The sequence below is a fragment of the Anomaloglossus baeobatrachus genome, chromosome 12, assembly GCF_048569485.1.
Source record: "Anomaloglossus baeobatrachus isolate aAnoBae1 chromosome 12, aAnoBae1.hap1, whole genome shotgun sequence".
Lineage (NCBI taxonomy): Eukaryota > Metazoa > Chordata > Amphibia > Anura > Aromobatidae > Anomaloglossus > Anomaloglossus baeobatrachus.
In genome coordinates this window covers 27,058,308-27,079,171 of record NC_134364.1, presented here as the reverse complement: position 1 = coordinate 27,079,171, position 20,864 = coordinate 27,058,308, and the positions used below count along the sequence as shown (strand labels likewise).

The window sequence follows — 20,864 nt, the reverse complement described above, 5'->3', positions numbered from 1 at the left end:
CATACTATAAGACGCACCTGACTATAAGATGCACCCAGGGTTGGACAACAAAAATTAAGAATAAAATATTAATATTAAAGGGAACCAAACATTAGGATTTTGGTGTATAAGGTGCAGCCAGTGCAGTGCCGGCACTATCAGGCACAGTGTGTACATACCATTAGTGGGCAGCTCGGGTGTTTAGGCTGTGAAATCCAAGTTTATGAAGTTTGAAAATTCATCCACTTTTTGATTGACGTGTGCACTTCTCCAGATAATATCCGGACGTGTAATGCACATCATTCCCCACCCCCCCGTCTCTTCCTCCCTCTCTCTGGCTGTATGCAAATTTCTCTCTTCAGTTACACGGCGTCGGAGTTGGCGCCTGCACATAGCGCTCATCTCCGGTGCCATGTTTTTGAAGCCTGCGTTACCAAGTTTTGTGCCTCAGAGGGCGGCGCATGCGCCCTCGCTTCTTCAGATCTCATTATGACCGCGGGAGCGTGCGCGGTCACAACAGGACTGGAGAACAGCGAATCTTACCCCGATTAGCTGCAGCTATGATATCGTCTGCTGCAGCTAAATCGGTCAGATCAGCTGTTCTCCAGTCTTGTTGTGACCGCGCGCGCTCCCGCTGTCACAACGAGATCTGAAGAAGCGAGGGCGCATGCGCCGCCCTCTCAGGCACAAAACTGGGTCATGCGGGCTTCAAAAACATAGCGCCGGAGATAAGCGCTATGCGCAGGCGCCAACTTTGACGCAGTGTTTCTGAATAGAAAAATTTGCATACATTGCATACAGCCAGAGAGAGGGATAAACATGAGGCCGGGGGGGGGGGGGGAACCATGGCCATATCCCGTACGGACATTATCTGGAGAAGTGCACGTCAATCAAAAAGTGGATGAATTTTCAAACTTCATAAACTTGGATTTCACAGCCTAAATATCCGAGCTGCCCCCTAATGGTATGTACACAATGTGCCTGATAGTGCCGGCACTGCACTGGCTGCACCTTATACACCAAAATCCTAATGTTTGGTTCCCTTTAAATCTACCCTTATAATATAAAGAAGTGGAGGGGGTAATGTTGATTGACTTCAGTTTTGCTCTTTACTTGGTGATCTAAGATAGAATGAATAGAATAGAATAGAGGGGGGTAATGAATTAAGGAGATACGGTAGAAGTATATTAGGAGGGATGCACCTGTGTTATGTCTTACATTTTTGTCACTGAAACGCCTTATAGACCATTCAGCCACCTGTACCCTGCACTTTAGTGTAAGATATTTTAATATCCACTCTCTGAAGGATGTCTATGGCACATTTTATACCAAGCAGTGCTGTGCTGCACTGATTTTCTGAACTCTTCATAAATGTGGGCAAACAAAGACGGCATCACATATATGGTGCACATATACAGCAAGGTGGAAATGCAGATCAGCCTTCATCTGGGAGATGAGACGCTTCTGCTAAGTTTAATTCAATTTGTTATCTACAGTATATCACAAAAGTCAGTACACCCCACATATTTTTGTAAATATTTTTTTATATCTTTTCATGGGACAACAGTGAAGATACTTCACTTCACTTTGATACAATGTGAAGTAGTGTTGGGGTGTACTCACTTTTGTTGCCAGCAATTTAGACATTAAAGGGAACCAGTCACCAGATTTGGTGACTATAAGCTGCGGCCACCACCACTGAGCTCTTATATACAGTATTCCAGAATATAGTATATAAGAGTCCAGGCTGCTCTGTATAACGTAAGAAACACTTTTATAATACTCACCTAGGGGGCAGTCTGGTACAACGGGTGTCGCTGATCTCCGGTCCGGTGCCTCCTCTTTGCTGTGATCTGCGATCTCCATCCTCCTTCTACCTAGCCCAGTGTGGATGACGCGTCTACGTCATCCACACACGCCGACACTGCAGCCCTGTGCAGGCGCATTTTGATATGCCCTGCTGGGGGCAGATGAAAGTACTGTAATGCGCAGAGGAAAGGTTAAAGATTGTCTGTGCATGCACACTATAATACTTTGATTTGCGCTGAGGAGTGCAGATCAAAGTGCGCCTGCGCAGGATCTCAATGCCAGCCAGTGTGGATCACTTAGTATGTGTCATGTACATGGGCCTCAGAAGGAAGAAGATGGTGATCGCTGCAGAGACGAGGCACTGGACTGGAGAGAGGAGTTGCTGGACTGGAGAGAGGAGGCACTGGACTGGAGAGAGGAGGCGCTGGACTGGAGAGAGGAGTTGCTGGACTGGAGAGAGGAGACCCTGGACTGGAGAGAGGAAGCCCTGGACTGGAGAGAGGAGGCGCTGGACTGGAGAGAGGAGGCGCTGGACTGGAGAGAGGAGGCGCTGGACTGGAGAGAGCAGGTGCTGGACTGGAGAGAGGAGGCGCTGGACTGGAGAGAGGAGGCGCTGGACTGGAGAGAGGAGGCGCTGGACTGGAGAGAGGAGGCGCTGGACTGGAGAGAGGAGGCGCTGGACTGGAGAGAGGAGGCGCTAGACTGGAGAGGGGAGGTGCTGGACTGGAGAGAGGAGGCGCTGGACTGGAGAGAGGAGGCGCTGGACTGGAGAGAGGAGGCGCTGGACTGGAGAGAGGAGGCGCTGGACTGGAGAGGGGAGGCGCTAGACTGGAGAGAGGAGGCGCTGGACTGGAGAGAGGAGGCCCTGGACTGGAGAGAGGAGGCCCTGGACTGGAGAGAGGAGGCCCTGGACTGGAGAGAGGAGGCCCTGGACTGGAGAGAGGAGGCCCTGGACTGGAGAGAGGAGGCCCTGGACTGGAGAGAGGAGGCCCTGGACTGGAGAGAGGAGGCCCTGGACTGGAGAGAGGAGGCACTGGACTGGAGAGAGGAGGCGCTGGACTGGAGAGAGCAGGTGCTGGACTGGAGAGAGCAGGTGCTGGACTGGAGAGAGGAGGCCCTGGACTGGAGAGAGGAGGCGCTGGACTGGAGAGAGGAGGCACTGGACTGGAGAGAGGAGGCGCTGGACTGGAGAGAGGAGGCGCTGGACTGGAGAGAGGAGGCGCCGAACCGGAGAGCAGCGACACCCTTCGAACCGAACCACCCTTTAAGTGAGTATTTATAGAAAAAAAAAAGTGTATTTTACATTGTACACAGCAGCCTAGGCTCTTATATACAGTATTCTGGAATGACAGGTTCCCTCTAATGGCTTTGTGTTGAGTTATGATAGAAAATTCCTTTTAAAAAAAATAAAAAATGTTACCTCTCAATATAAAAAACAGCACCAACACCAATTGCTATAACTGTAGAAAAAGTAATTTCTAGAATTTATTTGGGTATTTTGAGCAGATTGTCGATGAATTTTCTACGGTTTAGAAAACTGGGTGGTAAAAATCTGCACCATGGGTATGAGATATTGCTACTGGCTCCTTCATTCTGACCCATTTATACATAATATACAGTAAAATAAAACCCTTAGGCTGGGGCCACACGGGGACTACTGTGATCCCCTTGCATGAGACTCGGCTCGTGCTGGCAGTACAGCAGAGCCGAGTCTCATGCTTGTGTCCTTGCAACTGAGGTCCGTTCGTGCGAGCAGACCTCAGCTGCGGGGGGCGGGCCGGCACTCAGGAGGGGAGGGAGGGATTTCTCTCCCTCTCGCCTGTGTAGCCGGCTATAGACATTCTCGCTCTGCACGCACGGTACACCGGTGTACCGCGAGTGCAGTGCGATTTTTCTCTCGCCCCATTCACTTGAATGGGTGCGAGAGAAAGAGTCTCGGATTACAATCGCAGCATGCTGCGATTGTTTTCTCGGTCCGATTAGGGCTGAGAAAATAATCGCTCATGTGTGCTGACACACAGGCTAGAATTGGTCCGAGGGGAATGCGATGTTTTATCGCACTCCACTCGCACCGATTTTCTCGCCGTGTGGCTTAGGCCTTAAAAGACCATTCTCTACTGTGTCCTCATCAATACAGCTCAGTCAGAAGCTGCTATGCGTTATCACACGGCCTCACAAGTTCATTTCACTTAAAGGTCAACCAGACGCTGCCTGGATAAATCTCTAGGGATTATGCTAGATAAAAAAAAAGAAGAAACATATTTCTCAAAAGTCAGATTCCATATATAGTTATGTGGGAATAAAATCTGATCAAATAAAATCTTGTGCTCCCCATTCAATCTATATAGAGTAAAAAGGAGAAATAACGCTCAAATGATGGGGGGGGGGGGGGGGAATCACCGTATAAGGCTACCTTAGGTTGTGGTATATATACAGTACATTGTTATTTTTACTTTTAATGTCCTTTTAAGTACAGTTGAAACCAGAAGTTTCTATCCACTATCTGAACAGACACATCTGCAGGTTTTTCTCACTATCTGACATGAAATCAGAATAAACCTTTCCTGTTTTAGGTCAATTAAGAACCAAAATTATTTATATTTGTCAAATGCCAGAATAATTAGAGGAGAGAATGTTTGAAGGCATTTTCATGACTTTCTGCAAAGTCAAACGTTTACATACATTTCATTAGTATTTGGAACCATTACCCTTACACTGTACAACTTGGGTAAAATGTTTTGGATCTCCTTCCACAAGCTTCTCACAATAGTTGGTAGGAATTTGGACCTATTCCTCCAACAGAACTGGTATAACTGAGCCATGTTTGTAGGTCTCTTGCTCGCTCTGACCTTTTCAGCTTTGGCCATAAATTTTCAATAGGATTGAGATCAGGGCTTTGTGATGGCCAATCCAAAACATTGACTTTGTTATCCTTAAGCCACTTTGTAACCAGTTTTGCAGTATGCTTTGGGTCATTGTCCATTTGGAAGACCCATTTCTGCCCAAGCTTTAAGTTCCTGGCTGATGTCTTGAGATGTTGCTTCTGTATGGCCACAATCTTCTTTCCTCATGATGCCATCTATTTTGTGAAGTGCACCAGTCCCTCCTGCAGCAAAACATCCTCACAACATGATGCTGCCCCCTCAGTGTTTTACAGTGGGGATGGTGTTCTTAGGCTTCACAGCGTCTTTCCCCTTTCCTCCAAACGTAACGATTGTCATTAAGGTCAAACAGTTCAATTTTAGTTTTGTCAGACCACAGGACATGTCTTCAAAAATTCAGGTCTTTGTTCCTGTGTGCATTTGCAAACATTAATCTAGCTTTTTTATATATTTCTTTTGGAGTAATGGCCTCTTCCTGGCAGAGTTGATACAGTACCCATTTCACTGTGGATAATGACACAATCTTACCAGCTTCCACCAGCATCTTCACAAGGTCTTTTACTTTTGTTCTTGGGTTGATCTGCACATCTCTGACCAAAGCACATTCAACTCTGGTACACAGAACTCATCTCCTTCCTAAGCGGTATGATTGCTGGACATACCCAGCTTGTTTGTACGTGCATATAATTGTTTGTACAGATGAATGAGGCACCTTCAGATACCTGGAAATTGCACCCAGGGATGAACCAGACTTGTGCAAGTCCACAATTCTCTTCATGAGATTTTGGCTGATTTCTCTTGACTTTCCCATGATGCTACAAAAAGAAGCCGTGTGTTTCAGGTGTGCATTAAAATACATCCACAGGTGTGTCTCTAATTAACTCAAAAGTTCCAAATAAACCTATCAGAAGCTTCCAAAGATGTGTCATCATCACATGGGCTGTCCCATATTGTTTAAAGGCATAGTACTCTTATTGTATGTAAACTTTTGCCTTTGCACAAAGTAATAAAATGCTTTAAAACATTCTCTCTCTCATTATTCTACCATTTGGCAAATAGTAATGTCAGCAAACCTCAAACAGAGGGAGGCCACTTATCAAATAGTAGTGAATATAGCAATAAGAGGCTAAAATTTAACTTTTAATTCTGATATAATAAAAGCCCAAGAGGGGTACATGTAACCATAAAACTCCCCAGTGCTCTGAAATCTCAGATAATAACTTATCGTAGCACAGGGAGTCAGTAATGTATAACAAACATAACAAAAAAACACAAAATACATAAATAATAAATTGAGTAGATTATATCCACCCGTGGGACAGTGGTCCACCTACTAGGGAAGAAGAAATAATCAAAAAAACTCAATATACATAAATCAAGAGCTAAATGTTGGTCCTCAATGGAAAGACCAACACAAATTCTATTGCTCAATATGCAAATAAATGGGAACAATCTCACCCATATTCAGTGGTCTGGGGCAACTCAGGATCTCCTCCGTGTGGGTCCTCTTTGTATCATCAAGTTGTCACTGACCCTACATAAGCCTAGGAGATTGACTTAGCCTGTTGCCCAAACTTCTGTCCTGACAAGGACAGACCACAGCTGGCCCTCTCTATATACCCCTACACCGATCCTAGCCACGTCCCGACGCGTTTCATCATACAAGATTCATCAGGGGACTCCGGTGTTTAGATAGAGGCCAGAGGTCCTAAGCCCTCGCTCACAGAATAACACAAGGGAACCAGAGCCACAGTGATAGAGGGTATATAAATGGTATCAGTCCAATAAGAATTAAAGGCCAATTAAGAGACTCACCAGTGGTGATTCAGTTGCGCAGGTGGATCCATATCTAATATAGTACAAAGTAATATCCCATGATGACGCCCCCTCCTGCGCCGACCTCGTGTTCACGTGGAACGCAAACAGCGTTACTTCCACACTGAGATCCCATAGAGCACATCCGGTCTCGCGTAGCGATAAACCGGAAGTGCGTCACATCGAGGGCGGGACCCTCGCTTCAGGCTAGCGCGCAGGCTCCAAGCCTGAGGCACAGAGCGGCGTTCAATTCATCTACCGGAAATGAGGTGACGGGATAAGGCGGCGGTGGGAGTGGCAGGTGCGTCACGCAAACATCAAACCGCCCACCGCCCAGCCAGTGAGATCACGGCTAATGATAGCACGCCTCACATTCCCAGTGCCTAGAATGCACACAGGGAAACAGACCCCGGCCGACTACACACCTCGTACGCCGGATCAAGTCCCAGTCCCGCACCTCAAGCAATGAGAGGCACAAACAACACCATCGTCAGGAAGGGGGGCACTATGCAGGCCACAGTGCTCACATCCCAATAACAAAAACAAAACCCAACAGATGAGGGGCACCCCATTAGCACATAGGGGAAAGGGATCATGGGGCAGGATCACATCACTGGATGCACCTATCTACAAATCACCACACATCTTATTAAGAGCCATCTTAATGATCCTATTCAGTGTATTCGGATTTCATTACACATAAAATTATAGTCATGTTACCCAGATGTTACAAATGTGTACAAATCCAGGGTTCCACATATATAGAGGGATTAATCCATGTATTCCCTGTCCCTCTAAGACTATACAGGTTACATTTACTTCAAAAGAATGGTCAAGGTTATCATTGGCTAGTAATTCTCCTAATGTCTAGATAAAGCTGGCAAATTGAAGCTGTTCATTTAGGCCCCCCGGGGACGAGGTGCCTAGTCTAAATATCCATTTCGTTTCCTGTTGGAGAACCCGCCTGTCCCAGTCGCCACCCCGCTTTGGTCTGGGGACGACATCAATACCCACAAAACGGATAGCTGTAGGATTACCACCATGTTTTGCCCAAATGTGTCTGGCTAGTGGTTTGTCCCTCTTGTGTTCGATGTCGCCAAGATGGTCTCCAATTCTTCGCCTAAATTCGCGGATCGTTTTCCCCACATACTCTAAGCCGCAGTTGCAGGTAGCTTTGTAGATCACTCCTTGAGTGCGACAATTTATGAAATGACGTATTTCAAAATTCCTGTCCAGCACCATACTCCTGAACGTTTTTCCAACTTCTAGGTAGGGGCATGCTATGCACTTAGAACATCTAAAGCAGCCTTTCACCTCCCTAGACAGCCAATTAGTCTCTTGGTGTCGTTCAAAGTGACTATGCACAAGCCTGTCACCAAGGGATCTCCCTTTTTTGTAGGTAATCAATGGTCGTTCAGGCAAAGAGGGGCCCACATCTATATCCATTAAAAGAATAGGCCAATGGCTCTCCAGTATTTTGCGGATTTCAGTAGCTCCGTTATTGAAAGTTGTGATGAAGCGAGAGAAACCATTCTGCTCCAATGGCTTCTCCCGGTCCATCAACAATTCCATTCTAGGGGTGTTCTTTGCTTCATTGTAGGCTCTCTTAAGAATCTCCCCAGGGTAACCCCTCTCTTTAAAACGATCACGGAGCTCCCTTGATTGGCTTTCAAAGACCCTTTTATCCGAACAGTTCCTCCGTAAACGGAGGAACTGTCCTTTAGGAATCCCCTTCTTCATGTGGAAGGGATGACAGCTCTCCCACCTGAGGAGAGAGTTGGTGGCTGTGGGTTTACGGTAGGTTGAGGTGGAAATCTCACCATTTCCACTTTTCTGGATAAGAATATCCAGAAAAGGGAGATTATCTTCCCCAATGACATGTGTAAAGGTGAGCCCAATGTCATTTTGATTAAGGCCCGCTACATAGTTAGACAGTTCCATCCTCGAACCTGTCCATACAATCAGTATGTCATCTATGTAGCGGGCCCATATCTCAAATTTAGATGTAGATTCCTCCATCCCTTCCACAAAAATCCGCGTCTCCTCCCACCAACCCAGGAACAAATTGGCGTAGGAGGGAGCACAGGGGCTCCCCATAGCCGTGCCCCTGAGTTGGTGGTAGATCCGCCCATCGAAGGTAAAGATGTTTCTCGTCAAACAAAACTCCAAAAGTTTCAGAACAAATCTGTTATGTTCCCTAAACTGACAGCCCCGCGTGTTCAAAAAATAATCCACTGCCTCAAGTCCCTTCGTATGGGGAATAGAGGAGTAGAGAGCCTCAACATCCACACTTCCAAGAAGTGTGCCCTCACTTACTGATATCCCGTCTAGTTTCCTCAATAGGTCTGGTGTATCTTTCACAAATGAGGGTAGGGCTGCAACAAGTGGCTTAAGAACTCTATCCAAGTATGTTCCACAATTTTGGGTCAGATTGTTGATCCCAGAAACTATTGGCCTACCCTTCAAAGGGCAGAGGCCCTTATGAACCTTTGGTAGGCAATAGAAGGTCGCCATTGTTGGTTCTTTTGGGAGAAGAAACTCATACTCAGTTTTACTGATTACCTCGGACAAAAGGCCCTCATCCAGGATACTTTTGAGTTCCCCCAAATACTGTTTCGTTGGATTTGCAAGGAGTCTTTCATATCCAGTCCTGTCATTCAGGATTTTGGCACAAATCTCCGCATACTGGTCAGTATCCATGACAACCACATTGCCCCCTTTATCCGAGGGTTTAATCCTGGGGAGATTCTTAAGAGAGCCTACAATGAAGCAAAGAACACCCCTAGAATGGAATTGTTGATGGACCGGGAGAAGCCATTGGAGCAGAATGGTTTCTCTCGCTTCATCACAACTTTCAATAACGGAGCTACTGAAATCCGCAAAATACTGGAGAGCCATTGGCCTATTCTTTTAATGGATAGAGATGTGGGCCCCTCTTTGCCTGAACGACCATTGATTACCTACAAAAAAGGGAGATCCCGTGGTGACAGGCTTGTGCATAGTCACTTTGAACGACACCAAGAGACTAATTGGCTGTCTAGGGAGGTGAAAGGCTGCTTTAGATGTTCTAAGTGCATAGCATGCCCCTACCTAGAAGTTGGAAAAACGTTCAGGAGTATGGTGCTGGACAGGAATTTTGAAATACGTCATTTCATAAATTGTCGCACTCAAGGAGTGATCTACAAAGCTACCTGCAACTGCGGCTTAGAGTATGTGGGGAAAACAATCCGCGAATTTAGGCGAAGAATTGGAGACCATCTTGGCGACATCGAACACAAGAGGGACAAACCACTAGCCAGACACATTTGGGCAAAACATGGTGGTAATCCTACAGCTATCCGTTTTGTGGGTATTGATGTCGTCCCCAGACCAAAGCGGGGTGGCGACTGGGACAGGCGGGTTCTCCAACAGGAAACGAAATGGATATTTAGACTAGGCACCTCGTCCCCGGGGGGCCTAAATGAACAGCTTCAATTTGCCAGCTTTATCTAGACATTAGGAGAATTACTAGCCAATGATAACCTTGACCATTCTTTTGAAGTAAATGTAACCTGTATAGTCTTAGAGGGACAGGGAATACATGGATTAATCCCTCTATATATGTGGAACCCTGGATTTGTACACATTTGTAACATCTGGGTAACATGACTATAATTTTATGTGTAATGAAATCCGAATACACTGAATAGGATCATTAAGATGGCTCTTAATAAGATGTGTGGTGATTTGTAGATAGGTGCATCCAGTGATGTGATCCTGCCCCATGATCCCTTTCCCCTATGTGCTAATGGGGTGCCCCTCATCTGTTGGGTTTTGTTTTTGTTATTGGGATGTGAGCACTGTGGCCTGCATAGTGCCCCCCTTCCTGACGATGGTGTTGTTTGTGCCTCTCATTGCTTGAGGTGCGGGACTGGGACTTGATCCGGCGTACGAGGTGTGTAGTCGGCCGGGGTCTGTTTCCCTGTGTGCATTCTAGGCACTGGGAATGTGAGGCGTGCTATCATTAGCCGTGATCTCACTGGCTGGGCGGTGGGCGGTTTGATGTTTGCGTGACGCACCTGCCACTCCCACCGCCGCCTTATCCCGTCACCTCATTTCCGGTAGATGAATTGAACGCCGCTCTGTGCCTCAGGCTTGGAGCCTGCGCGCTAGCCTGAAGCGAGGGTCCCGCCCTCGATGTGACGCACTTCCGGTTTATCGCTACGCGAGACCGGATGTGCTCTATGGGATCTCAGTGTGGAAGTAACGCTGTTTGCGTTCCACGTGAACACGAGGTCGGCGCAGGAGGGGGCGTCATCATGGGATATTACTTTGTACTATATTAGATATGGATCCACCTGCGCAACTGAATCACCACTGGTGAGTCTCTTAATTGGCCTTTAATTCTTATTGGACTGATACCATTTATATACCCTCTATCACTGTGGCTCTGGTTCCCTTGTGTTATTCTGGGAGCGAGGGCTTAGGACCTCTGGCCTCTATCTAAACACCGGAGTCCCCTGATGAATCTTGTATGATGAAACGCGTCGGGACGTGGCTAGGATCGGTGTAGGGGTATATAGAGAGGGCCAGCTGTGGTCTGTCCTTGTCAGGACAGAAGTTTGGGCAACAGGCTAAGTCAATCTCCTAGGCTTATGTAGGGTCAGTGACAACTTGATGATACAAAGAGGACCCACACGGAGGAGATCCTGAGTTGCCCCAGACCACTGAATATGGGTGAGATTGTTCCCATTTATTTGCATATTGAGCAATAGAATTTGTGTTGGTCTTTCCATTGAGGACCAACATTTAGCTCTTGATTTATGTATATTGAGTTTTTTTGATTATTTCTTCTTCCCTAGTAGGTGGACCACTGTCCCACGGGTGGATATAATCTACTCAATTTATTATTTATGTATTTTGTGTTTTTTTGTTATGTTTGTTATACATTACTGACTCCCTGTGCTACGATAAGTTATTATCTGAGATTTCAGAGCACTGGGGAGTTTTATGGTTACATGTACCCCTCTTGGGCTTTTATTATATCAGAATTAAAAGTTAAATTTTAGCCTCTTATTGCTATATTCACATTTGGCAAATAGAAATAATTTTGGTTCCTAATTGACCTAAAACAGGAAAGTCTTATTCTGATTTCATGTCAGATAGTGAGAAAAATATGCACATGTGTCTTTTTAGATAGTAGACATATAGTTAATCTAATTAACTATTTTGTGTGCTATGACTATTGGTGTAAGGGTATGTGCTCATGGAGGTTTGTTTTTTTTTAGGTGGTCAAAAACGCTGAGTTATCGGATATAGATGTATACACACAGATCTGAGCAGAAACTGACAAAAGACTCTCAGAAATCCTCTGCAAAAAATGGTAAACTCCTGAAAAACTAGGAGGTTGTGCTCAGTTTCTGCTTCAAAAACACTACAAAAAGATATAATCATCTAGTGGATACCGCATCAGAAAATTTTTCTTTGGAGAGTTTGGAGAAATTGTTGGTTTTCTGAAGACGTTTTGAATAGTTTTAAAAGCATTCTGTAAGTTTTTTGTTTACTGAATTGTTTTTAATTACTGCCTTTTGATTGGACAGTGTCCAGTTTGAAGTGGATTCCAAGGTTTTGTTTTTTTTTTTTATGAATTCCAAACTTATCAATCTAAATCTACTATTAACATAATGTGCAATGTGTCATGAAGAAACAGTCTTGGAACCACCAGGATACATAAAAGCATTCCAAAGTTATATGTAAAGTAACACATGCTGAACATGAAAAATGAGGCTGTGTCATTAAAGGGTTAGTATAATTGTACATGTATGGCATTGGTTGAAAGCTATTATACTGTTCTTCTAGATCACTGGACAGATAGGCTACTAAAGGGTGCTTTACATGCTGCGACATCGCTAGCAATGTCGCGAGCGTTAGCACCAGCCTCCGTCGTTGGTGCGATATGTGGTCATCGCTGCCGTAGTGAACATTATCGCTACGGCAGCGTCACACGCACATACCTGTTCTACGATGTCGCTGTGACCGCCGAACAATCCCTCCTTCAAGGGGAAGGTACGTTTGGCGTCACAGCGACGTCACAAAATGGACATCCAATAGCAGAGGAGGGGCGGAGATGAGCGTCTGGAACATGCCGCCCACCCCTTCCTTCCTCATTGCCGGTGGACGCAGGTAAGGAGATGATCGATGCTCCTGCGGTGTCACACATAGCGATGTGTGATGCCGCAGGAACAAGGAACAACCTCGCTACGTACGAGACAACGATTTTTGGTAAATGAACGACCTCACATATACCAATGATTTTAGTCTCTTTTGCGATCGTTTAAGGTCGCTCCTGCCTGTCACACGCTGCGATGTCGCTAAAGACGCCGGATGTGCGTCACAAACACCGTGACCCCGACGGTATATCGTTAGCGTTGTCGCAGCGTGTAAATAGCCCTTAAGCCTACGTGACAGCCCTAACAGGAGGCCCGGGAAAAAAAACAAATAATGGCAAATATTTTTTATTTTATTCTTATGCTCATTTTAAGTTTATAGTTTTTACTATCCTATTCTTGTTTTTGTAACAAACAAATCCATAAAAAGATGGATTATGGATAAAAATATAAAGAAACAGCTTCAGATAAAGGATTACATGATTAAACAAACGGAATTTTGATAATTCAGTGATAAAGTATCATAAAGGAAGGTATTGTAGTGCGTCTGGATCAATATAAAGACAGTGAGGCCTGGCAGAGGCTAAAGAGAGCTGCTAATGCTTTTTAGGCAGCATACTCAGTATTTCTTTTCTTTCTGTTCAAGAAGACTAAGTATTTCCTATATAAATCAAAATGTCTGTCAGTGGCAGGATAAATGTCAAGTGGATTTGCACATAATTCCATTGATACTTTGTAAAGAAAAACTGAGTGTATGGCCAGTGATGGAGAATGTTTTGGGATGCGGATGTAGAGATCATCACATGTGGGATTACCTGCAATCCTCTTCATCCACGACGCTTCATCTATTCCCAGGTTGTTGTTAATGATTTTTAGGATGTTGCCCAGGATGACGCTTAGATGTTCAGAGGTCACTTGAGTGCAGCACGGTCTGGCATTTTCTGGTACATTTTCCGTTCCCCTCTCCCACCAGTAGGAAAGGTAATTGCACAACATTGGCAGTACAACCTCAATAACATGTGGCATCTCGGTGTAGCGGGCTCCAGACTCGGCCAGGTCATTAATTTCCTTCATCAAACCTTCCAAATGAGGCATTTCTGGGCACATTTCTTCAACGGTGTCAGGCATTCCTAGAACTTTAATCCATAAATCACCATTAAAATCCTTGATGGGTCTACAGCAACAACATATGACTTATGATTTACATTTACAGAAGTAGCAGCCACTACCGTGAAGGCTGGAGAGCTACGATAATAGCATAGTGTGGCATATTTGTGTAACACATCCGTTGCCATTCACCTCCAACGAGGGGTGAGCTGTACATAAATCTGGTGCTACATGCTACCTCTGTATATGTATCATTTATAAAGTAAGGGTAAAATACTTACTGGCTCTCTCTCTGGGTGATTTGGTGTTAAAAACTGAGAGAGGATTGTTGTGATTTAGTGATGGCTCCAGAAAAGCTACAGGAATGGCTCCGGCCAGTGCTGCCAGGCATTCTCCCAAGGCTGGTCTCTGCCTGTAAAATGAACATGTATTTGATTGAATGGACACAATCAGGATGAACATTTCCTTAGGCTAGGTTCACACTTCCGTTAAAATGTATCAGTCACAATCCGCTACTCTGGTAAACAACGGAATCCGTTTAGCGGATTCCGTTGTTCCCATAGACTTGTATGAGCAGCGGATTGTGACTGATGATGCTGCGTTGCCCCCTCCGCCCGACTGATCAGCCGTGGAACAACTGACCGCGGGGTGGAAGGAACGCAGCCTGTAACGTTTTATTGAGCAGCGTAATCCGTAGGATTTCGCTGCGCATGCTCTCTCTGGCTCCCTGCACCCGTAACCAGGATACACATCAGGTAACCAAGCAATGAGCTTTGGTTAGTTACCCGATATTTACACTGGTTACGTGTGCAGGGAGCCAGCGCTAAGCGGTGCACGCTGGTAACCAGTGTAAATATCGGGTAACCAAGCAAAGTGCTTTGCTTTTAGTTACCCGATATTTACCATGGATACGTGTGCAGGGAGCCCGACACTTCCCTGCTCGGCTCCGCCCCCTCCCGCACTCCGCATGTACACACACACACACACACACACACACACACTCTCACCTGTCCCCAGCCCTGCAGTCCCCGCGGCACTGACGTCCTCAGCACCACGGCCCTGCTCGGCTCCACCCCCCACACACAACGGAGTCCGACAATGAAAATTCTGTTCTTTGTCATCCGTTGTACAACGCATCAGTCACATGCATCAAACAACGCATGTGACTGATGCAAAACAATGGAAATGTGAACCTAGCCTTAAATATATGTAAACTGATTTGTCTCACTTGCAGTGTGAGTACTTGCATTTTGTCACAACAATGCAGCCAATTACAAGAATACATAGAATAGTTCAATGTATTGTACGTGTGTACGGTATGGGTTTGAAGAAGCTTGGATGCAAGTTTTATCTTCTGCACCTCCCCCTTGTGGGAACAGGTAATACCCCAGGGAATTTGTGGTTGGCCAAAGATAAATTTATAATTACATACAAGCCATTCAAATGAATGGTCAACAGTGCACTAAATTTGCAGGTTAGATTAGTCAGAGCCGATGCTGAGATTTGTGAGCAAATAAGGATAAGCGAACTTGAGGTTCGGTGTTCATACAAAACCAGACTTTACAAAGAAACAAGTTTGGGCGCTTTACGTATGTGCTAGGGTACGCTCGGTGCTTGGCCCAGTGTGAGCCGCTTGCAGTGTTTGATCGGCTCAAACTGGGGGTAACAACAGTGTGATCGGATGTATTGTGCAACTCCCCCCCCCAAAAAAAATGGAAAAACACCACTCACCCTCCCTCAGAAGTGATCTGTTTATGGCTGGCTGCATGTGGGCGGAGACCCAAACTACCCAATTAGTGACTTCTATCGGGGTTCAGGTCAAGTCTGGGTCCCAAACCAAACTTTTTCACAAGTCCTCTGCACCCGCCGAACCGAACTTCTGCAGTCCACTCATCTCTATTAACAAACCTTCATCAGTCTTACATGCCCAAAATAGGGGCTATTAAAGAGTTTTCTCATTGAGATAGTCCTTTTAAGTAAATCTTGCAGTCGGACTTGTGAAAAAGTTTGGTTTGGGACCCAGACTTGACCTGAACCCCGATGGAAGTCACTAATTGGGCAGTTCGGGTCTCCGCCCACATGCAGCCTGCCATAAACAGATCACTTCTGAGGGAGGGCGAGTGGGGTTTTTCCAGGTTTTTTTGTGGGGGGAGTTGCACAATACATCCGATCACACTGTTGTTACCCTCAGTTCGAGACGATCAAACACTGCAAGCGGCTCACTCTGGGCCAAGCACCGAGCGTACCTCAGCACATACGTAAAGCGCCCGAACTGCACCCGCAGTCCGGCTGCACCTTCCGAACCGAACTTCTGCAGTCCACTCATCTCTATTAGCAAACCTTCATCAGTCTTACATGCCCAAAATAGGGGATATTAAAGGGTTTTCTCATTGAGATAGTCCTTTTAAGTAAATCTTGCAAGTAAATGTATATAGACTTGCATACAGAGGTATATGAGCATTTATGGGTTCATTATTTACTATTTTTCAACTAGAATCAATACCAATGTCCAGAATAACAACAATTCTAACACTTATTTAATATAGAAATTAAAATATTAAAAGTCTGTACGATTGTGTGTGAATTTATTCACATGTCCCATTCCATTGACTGCTAAAAGGGAGCTAGAATACCGCCTTTTATTTTGCGCCTCTTCTTTTGATTAGCCGGCCTGGCGGGAGGTCAACACTGCGATGTGATGCACATGCGACGTTGGGCCAGATTGGCTAATCAAAAGAAGAGGCGCAAGGTAAGAGACGCTAGTCTCCATACTGTGCAGTGGCGCAAGATCACAGTCATGGTAGATGGAATTTATTCAGTCTTCATTGAAAGTAAAGATGATTCTAGGACCCTATCAGCAATAAGGACCTTATCGCTTCAAGCTTCCAACGTACCTGACTGTATATGTAGTAATATAGACATTGCAATTATCACTTATAAAAACAATACTACCAATATTCTTAAGGCTGCTTTACACACAACGATATTGCTAGCGATCTCATTAGCGATGTGACACGCCCAGATCGTTGCTATGATTTGTCGAGATCGCTCATAGGTCGTTTTGTAGTGGTCCCACGTACCCATCTTACAAACGACGCTACATCGTTCAGCGATATATGGTCTGACCAAGGCGGTCGTGTGGACACCGTCACACAGCATTTCCAACAATTCCAGTAACGTCAGAGGCGTGTAATTGTCCATAGCATACACCCTGGCGTGACACCAATCAGAGCGAAGGAGGCGTGGAGCATTGCTTGTAACGACACTCCCGTGTTGCTGATGACGGACGCACTAACGATGTTGTTCGTCGTTGGCAGGGTGTCAAACGTATCAATATGTCTGCTGCGTTCGCAACGATGAACAATATTTTGAAAATGAACGACGTGTCAACAATCAACGATTTTCGCTATTTTTGAGATCGTTCAAAGTCGCTCGTAGGTGTCACACGCAACAACGTCGCTAACGATGACGGAAATGCATCACGAAAACCGTGACCCCCGACGACATATCGTCAGATAAATTGTAGCGTGTAACGGGGCCTTAAGTTAGGCTGCATTGAAAGGACAATGTTCATTCGTTCACAATAGGTTTTCTCAAAAAGATTAATGTAAGAAGGGTTAAATCAAACAAGTAAGATGGTCTATGATTTCACACATATAGGCAGTGATGAATGATATTGTCTAAAACCATAGAAAATGAGCAAACTACTGTAATACAGAATAGCAATACGTATTTCTCAACAGTCACACATCATTCAGCTTGGTGGATCTTCATTTCTCATCTACACGGAAAACTCTATCTTACAGTATACCACCATATTAATTATTCTGTGCCTTATTCAATCTCATCTCTTTTTTTTTTCAATTCTTCCACCTGGGAACTCAATATCTGCCGTAACAACACAAGACAACAATACCTCCCGAAAGAAAATCTATCTCATAGTAATGACATTAGCAACATGGTGTCGGTGTAATGTTACAGTACGATGTGACAGTGTGCCAAAACCATCACTGCTTTATTAACATGTCAGTGTATCAGTGTCAAGATCCTGACAAATGTTATTGATCTAAAAATAAATTACATTTTCATGTCTTAGACAATATTTTAGCTTTAATCACAGAATCTAGCTTGCATCTTTCCCAAAGTAATAAATCACTTCCTGTATATAGTCCCCCACCTGTATTCAAACTTGCCCAAATAAATCAATGGTTTTGTGCAAAGCACATCTTAGGCTATGTGTCCACGGTAGAATGTACCTGCGGATTTTTCTGCATGAAAATCCGCGACTTTCGCGGCAAATCCGCACCTTATTTTTGCCGCGGATTTACCACGGATTTTTTTTTTTTCCCCCATTCTATACCCAAAATCCGCACCAAAATCCGCAACAATAATTGACATGCTGCAGATTTTTCCGGATCAAAATCCGCGGCAAATCCGCCGCGGGAAAAATCCGCAGCATGGACACAGCATTTCCAAAATGCCATTGAAATGGCTTGGAAGTGCCGCTGCTGCAGATTTTCGGAAAATCCGCGGTAAATCCGCGGCAAATCCGCGGCAAAATCCGCGGTAAATCCGCAGCGTGGACACAGCCTTAGATAAAATAGAAAAAAAATATGAGTGATTATATTTATTCACACACACACAAACACACACACACACACACACACACACACATCAAGTTATTGTTTGCTGAGGCATGGCATCCCATTCTTCTTGAAGGGTGGCTCTTAGGTCGTTGAGGTTCTGGGGTACAGAGTTACGAGTCTGAACACGGCAACTCAGCTGATCTTATAGGTTATCTATGGGATCCTGGTGTGGGAGAAAGTGCAGACTGCTCCATTTGAGGCCCCCCAGTCTCCAGCAGCCATTCCCTAATGATGTGACCTCAATGAGCTGGAGCATTGTTTTCCATGAAGATGAAATTAGGCCTGTGCTGTTCATGCAGAAGCATAATGACTGTAATAATCATGGTATTCCAGTAGTAGGGGCTTGTAACTATACCATTCACCAAGTGTAGGGCAGTTCTGTATGGACTAGACACACCTGCCCTCACTAACACCATGACCACCAAGGACTTGTCTTGTGACAACAGTGACGGATGCATAGTGCTCTCCTTGACGTCTCCAACATCGTTGACGATCATCATTTCTGCTCAGCATGAATCAACTCATCAATGAACAACAACACTGAGTTCCACTTGCTCCTCAACCAACAAGACGATGATGCCTGTGCCTGGTGGTGTGGTCCAGTACCCTTGCAGGTTGTCTAGCACGCTAACCATGCTGATGTAAATGGTTTCTAATAGTCTGACGTGACACTTGAGTGCCTTTTGCCTCTCTTAAATATGCCCGGAGTTGTGTGGCATTCATCATCCAGTTCCGAAGAGCATTGACGCGATCATAAGTGTGGTATGGGGCCAAAGAATGTCCGCTTCTCTGCCTTTCTGTGACTCCTCCAGTCTCTCTGCTTCAACCTGCAGATGACACTCTGTGACACTCGCTCAGTGGCCACTTTCATCTGAGAACGTCATACTTGAAGCCTCGCAATGGAGAGGGATTGTTTTTGTTAGGTGTCGTCTTGGTCTCATGGTGTCAAAATATGAACAGTGTAATGAGGAGGACTGTTTAAATATCAACTCTTGCTGAACCCCGAAATTTATTGGGTGATTCATGGATCAAATAACTGTTGTGAACTTTGCCATTAAGTGCCTTGTTAGAGAACAGCAAGTTGTGCAAAAAGCACTGAAACATTGACTCCATGGCTGCTGTTTTTTTTGGCACAAGGTTGGAGGAGGCTGGGTTTTTATTATGAAATTTGCATCACCTGGCCTTTCTTAATGACAACAATGAACAAGCCATTCTACAGACTCAAAAGTATAATGTACTCTACCATAAGTAAAATGATCATTTTTTGTAGAGAATCCTTTGCAGGCAATGACTGCCTGAAGTCTGGAAATTATGGACATCCCTAAATGCTGGGTTTCCTCCTTTGTGATGTTTTGTCGGCCTTTACTGCAGCTGACTTCAGTTGTTGCTTTTTTGTGGCTCTTTCTGCTTTAAAGAGGTGGTCCACTACAATGTATAGTGGCCACATTGATTTAAAGCTGTGAAAGAAGTCTTTTCCAAATATCTTGACATGAGCCACAGCTGCAGCGGCCTCTGATGTCCGGCGATATCACGTCTTCCACAATTCGTTGACTGTTGTGGGTTTCTTGGACATAACTTTGCACTAAGTATTTTACAGAGGTTTTCAGTTGGGTTTAGATCAGGACTCTGGGCTGGCCATTCCATTGTTTCAATGTTTTCTGTTTAAAGGAACTGCTTTACCCATTTTGCTGTGTGACAGGGGATTATGCTGCATGAAAATTGCTGGTTGATTGAGTGATGAACGCAAGTAAGGAACCACATGTTGAAGAAGGTTCTGATACACACTTGCATTCACTGTGCCATGTAGCTGTATGAGAGGTCCAACCCCTGCTACAGAAAATATTCCCCTACCCATGACACTTCCTCCACCACTTTTCACTGACTCCTTAACACACTTTGGGTTCAGTCTTTCCCCAGTTTGTCAATGAACATAATGTTTACCATAAGACGTAAATAAATTAAACTTGCTTTCATCACTAAAATGAACTGTGGACCACTTCCCCTCTGTACACACAACATGCTCCTCACCAAAGGTGATTCTAGCCTTTTGATTCTTTCTGCTAATGAGAGGTTTGGTCACTGCAAAATGGGCTTTCAGTCCAAATGCTCTTAAACATCGTGGCACTGAAAAGTGGTGTAACTAGAGTTTGATGGGCCCTGGTGCAAAGTTTGGACCTGGGCCCTCCCCTCAACGTAAACCGACACTTGGGGTACAGTATAATGACACGGACACTTGGGTTACAGGATAATAACGCTGACACTTGGCTCTTACCCACAGCACCCAGGTTTCACATGATCTGAAATCCCTCTATCAGCACCCTGCTTTCCTATGTTCTGATATCCATCTTGTCCTCGGCACCCAGTTTTCCCATGCTCTGCTATACATCTTTCCCTCAGCACCCAGCTTTCCCATATCAGAGCATGGGAAAGCTGGTTGCTGAGAGAAGATGTATAGCAGAGCATGGGAAAGCTGGGTGCTG

At 45.1% G+C, this 20,864-nt stretch overlaps 1 protein-coding gene across 9 annotated transcripts in view; it reads right to left on the bottom strand.

Moving 5' to 3' along the window:
• LOC142258359 (ryanodine receptor 3) overlaps positions 1–20,864 on the bottom strand; it is an 847,167-nt gene that overhangs the window by 239,527 nt on the left and 586,776 nt on the right. For all 9 annotated transcript variants that reach the window (XM_075330934.1, XM_075330936.1, XM_075330935.1 and 6 more), the window contains 2 exons: positions 14,020–14,150; positions 13,447–13,767 (listed from right to left, as the gene is read on the bottom strand). In XM_075330934.1, coding sequence (XP_075187049.1) covers positions 13,447–13,767; positions 14,020–14,150 — 452 coding nt within the window. The remainder of the gene's footprint in view (positions 1–13,446; positions 13,768–14,019; positions 14,151–20,864) is intronic.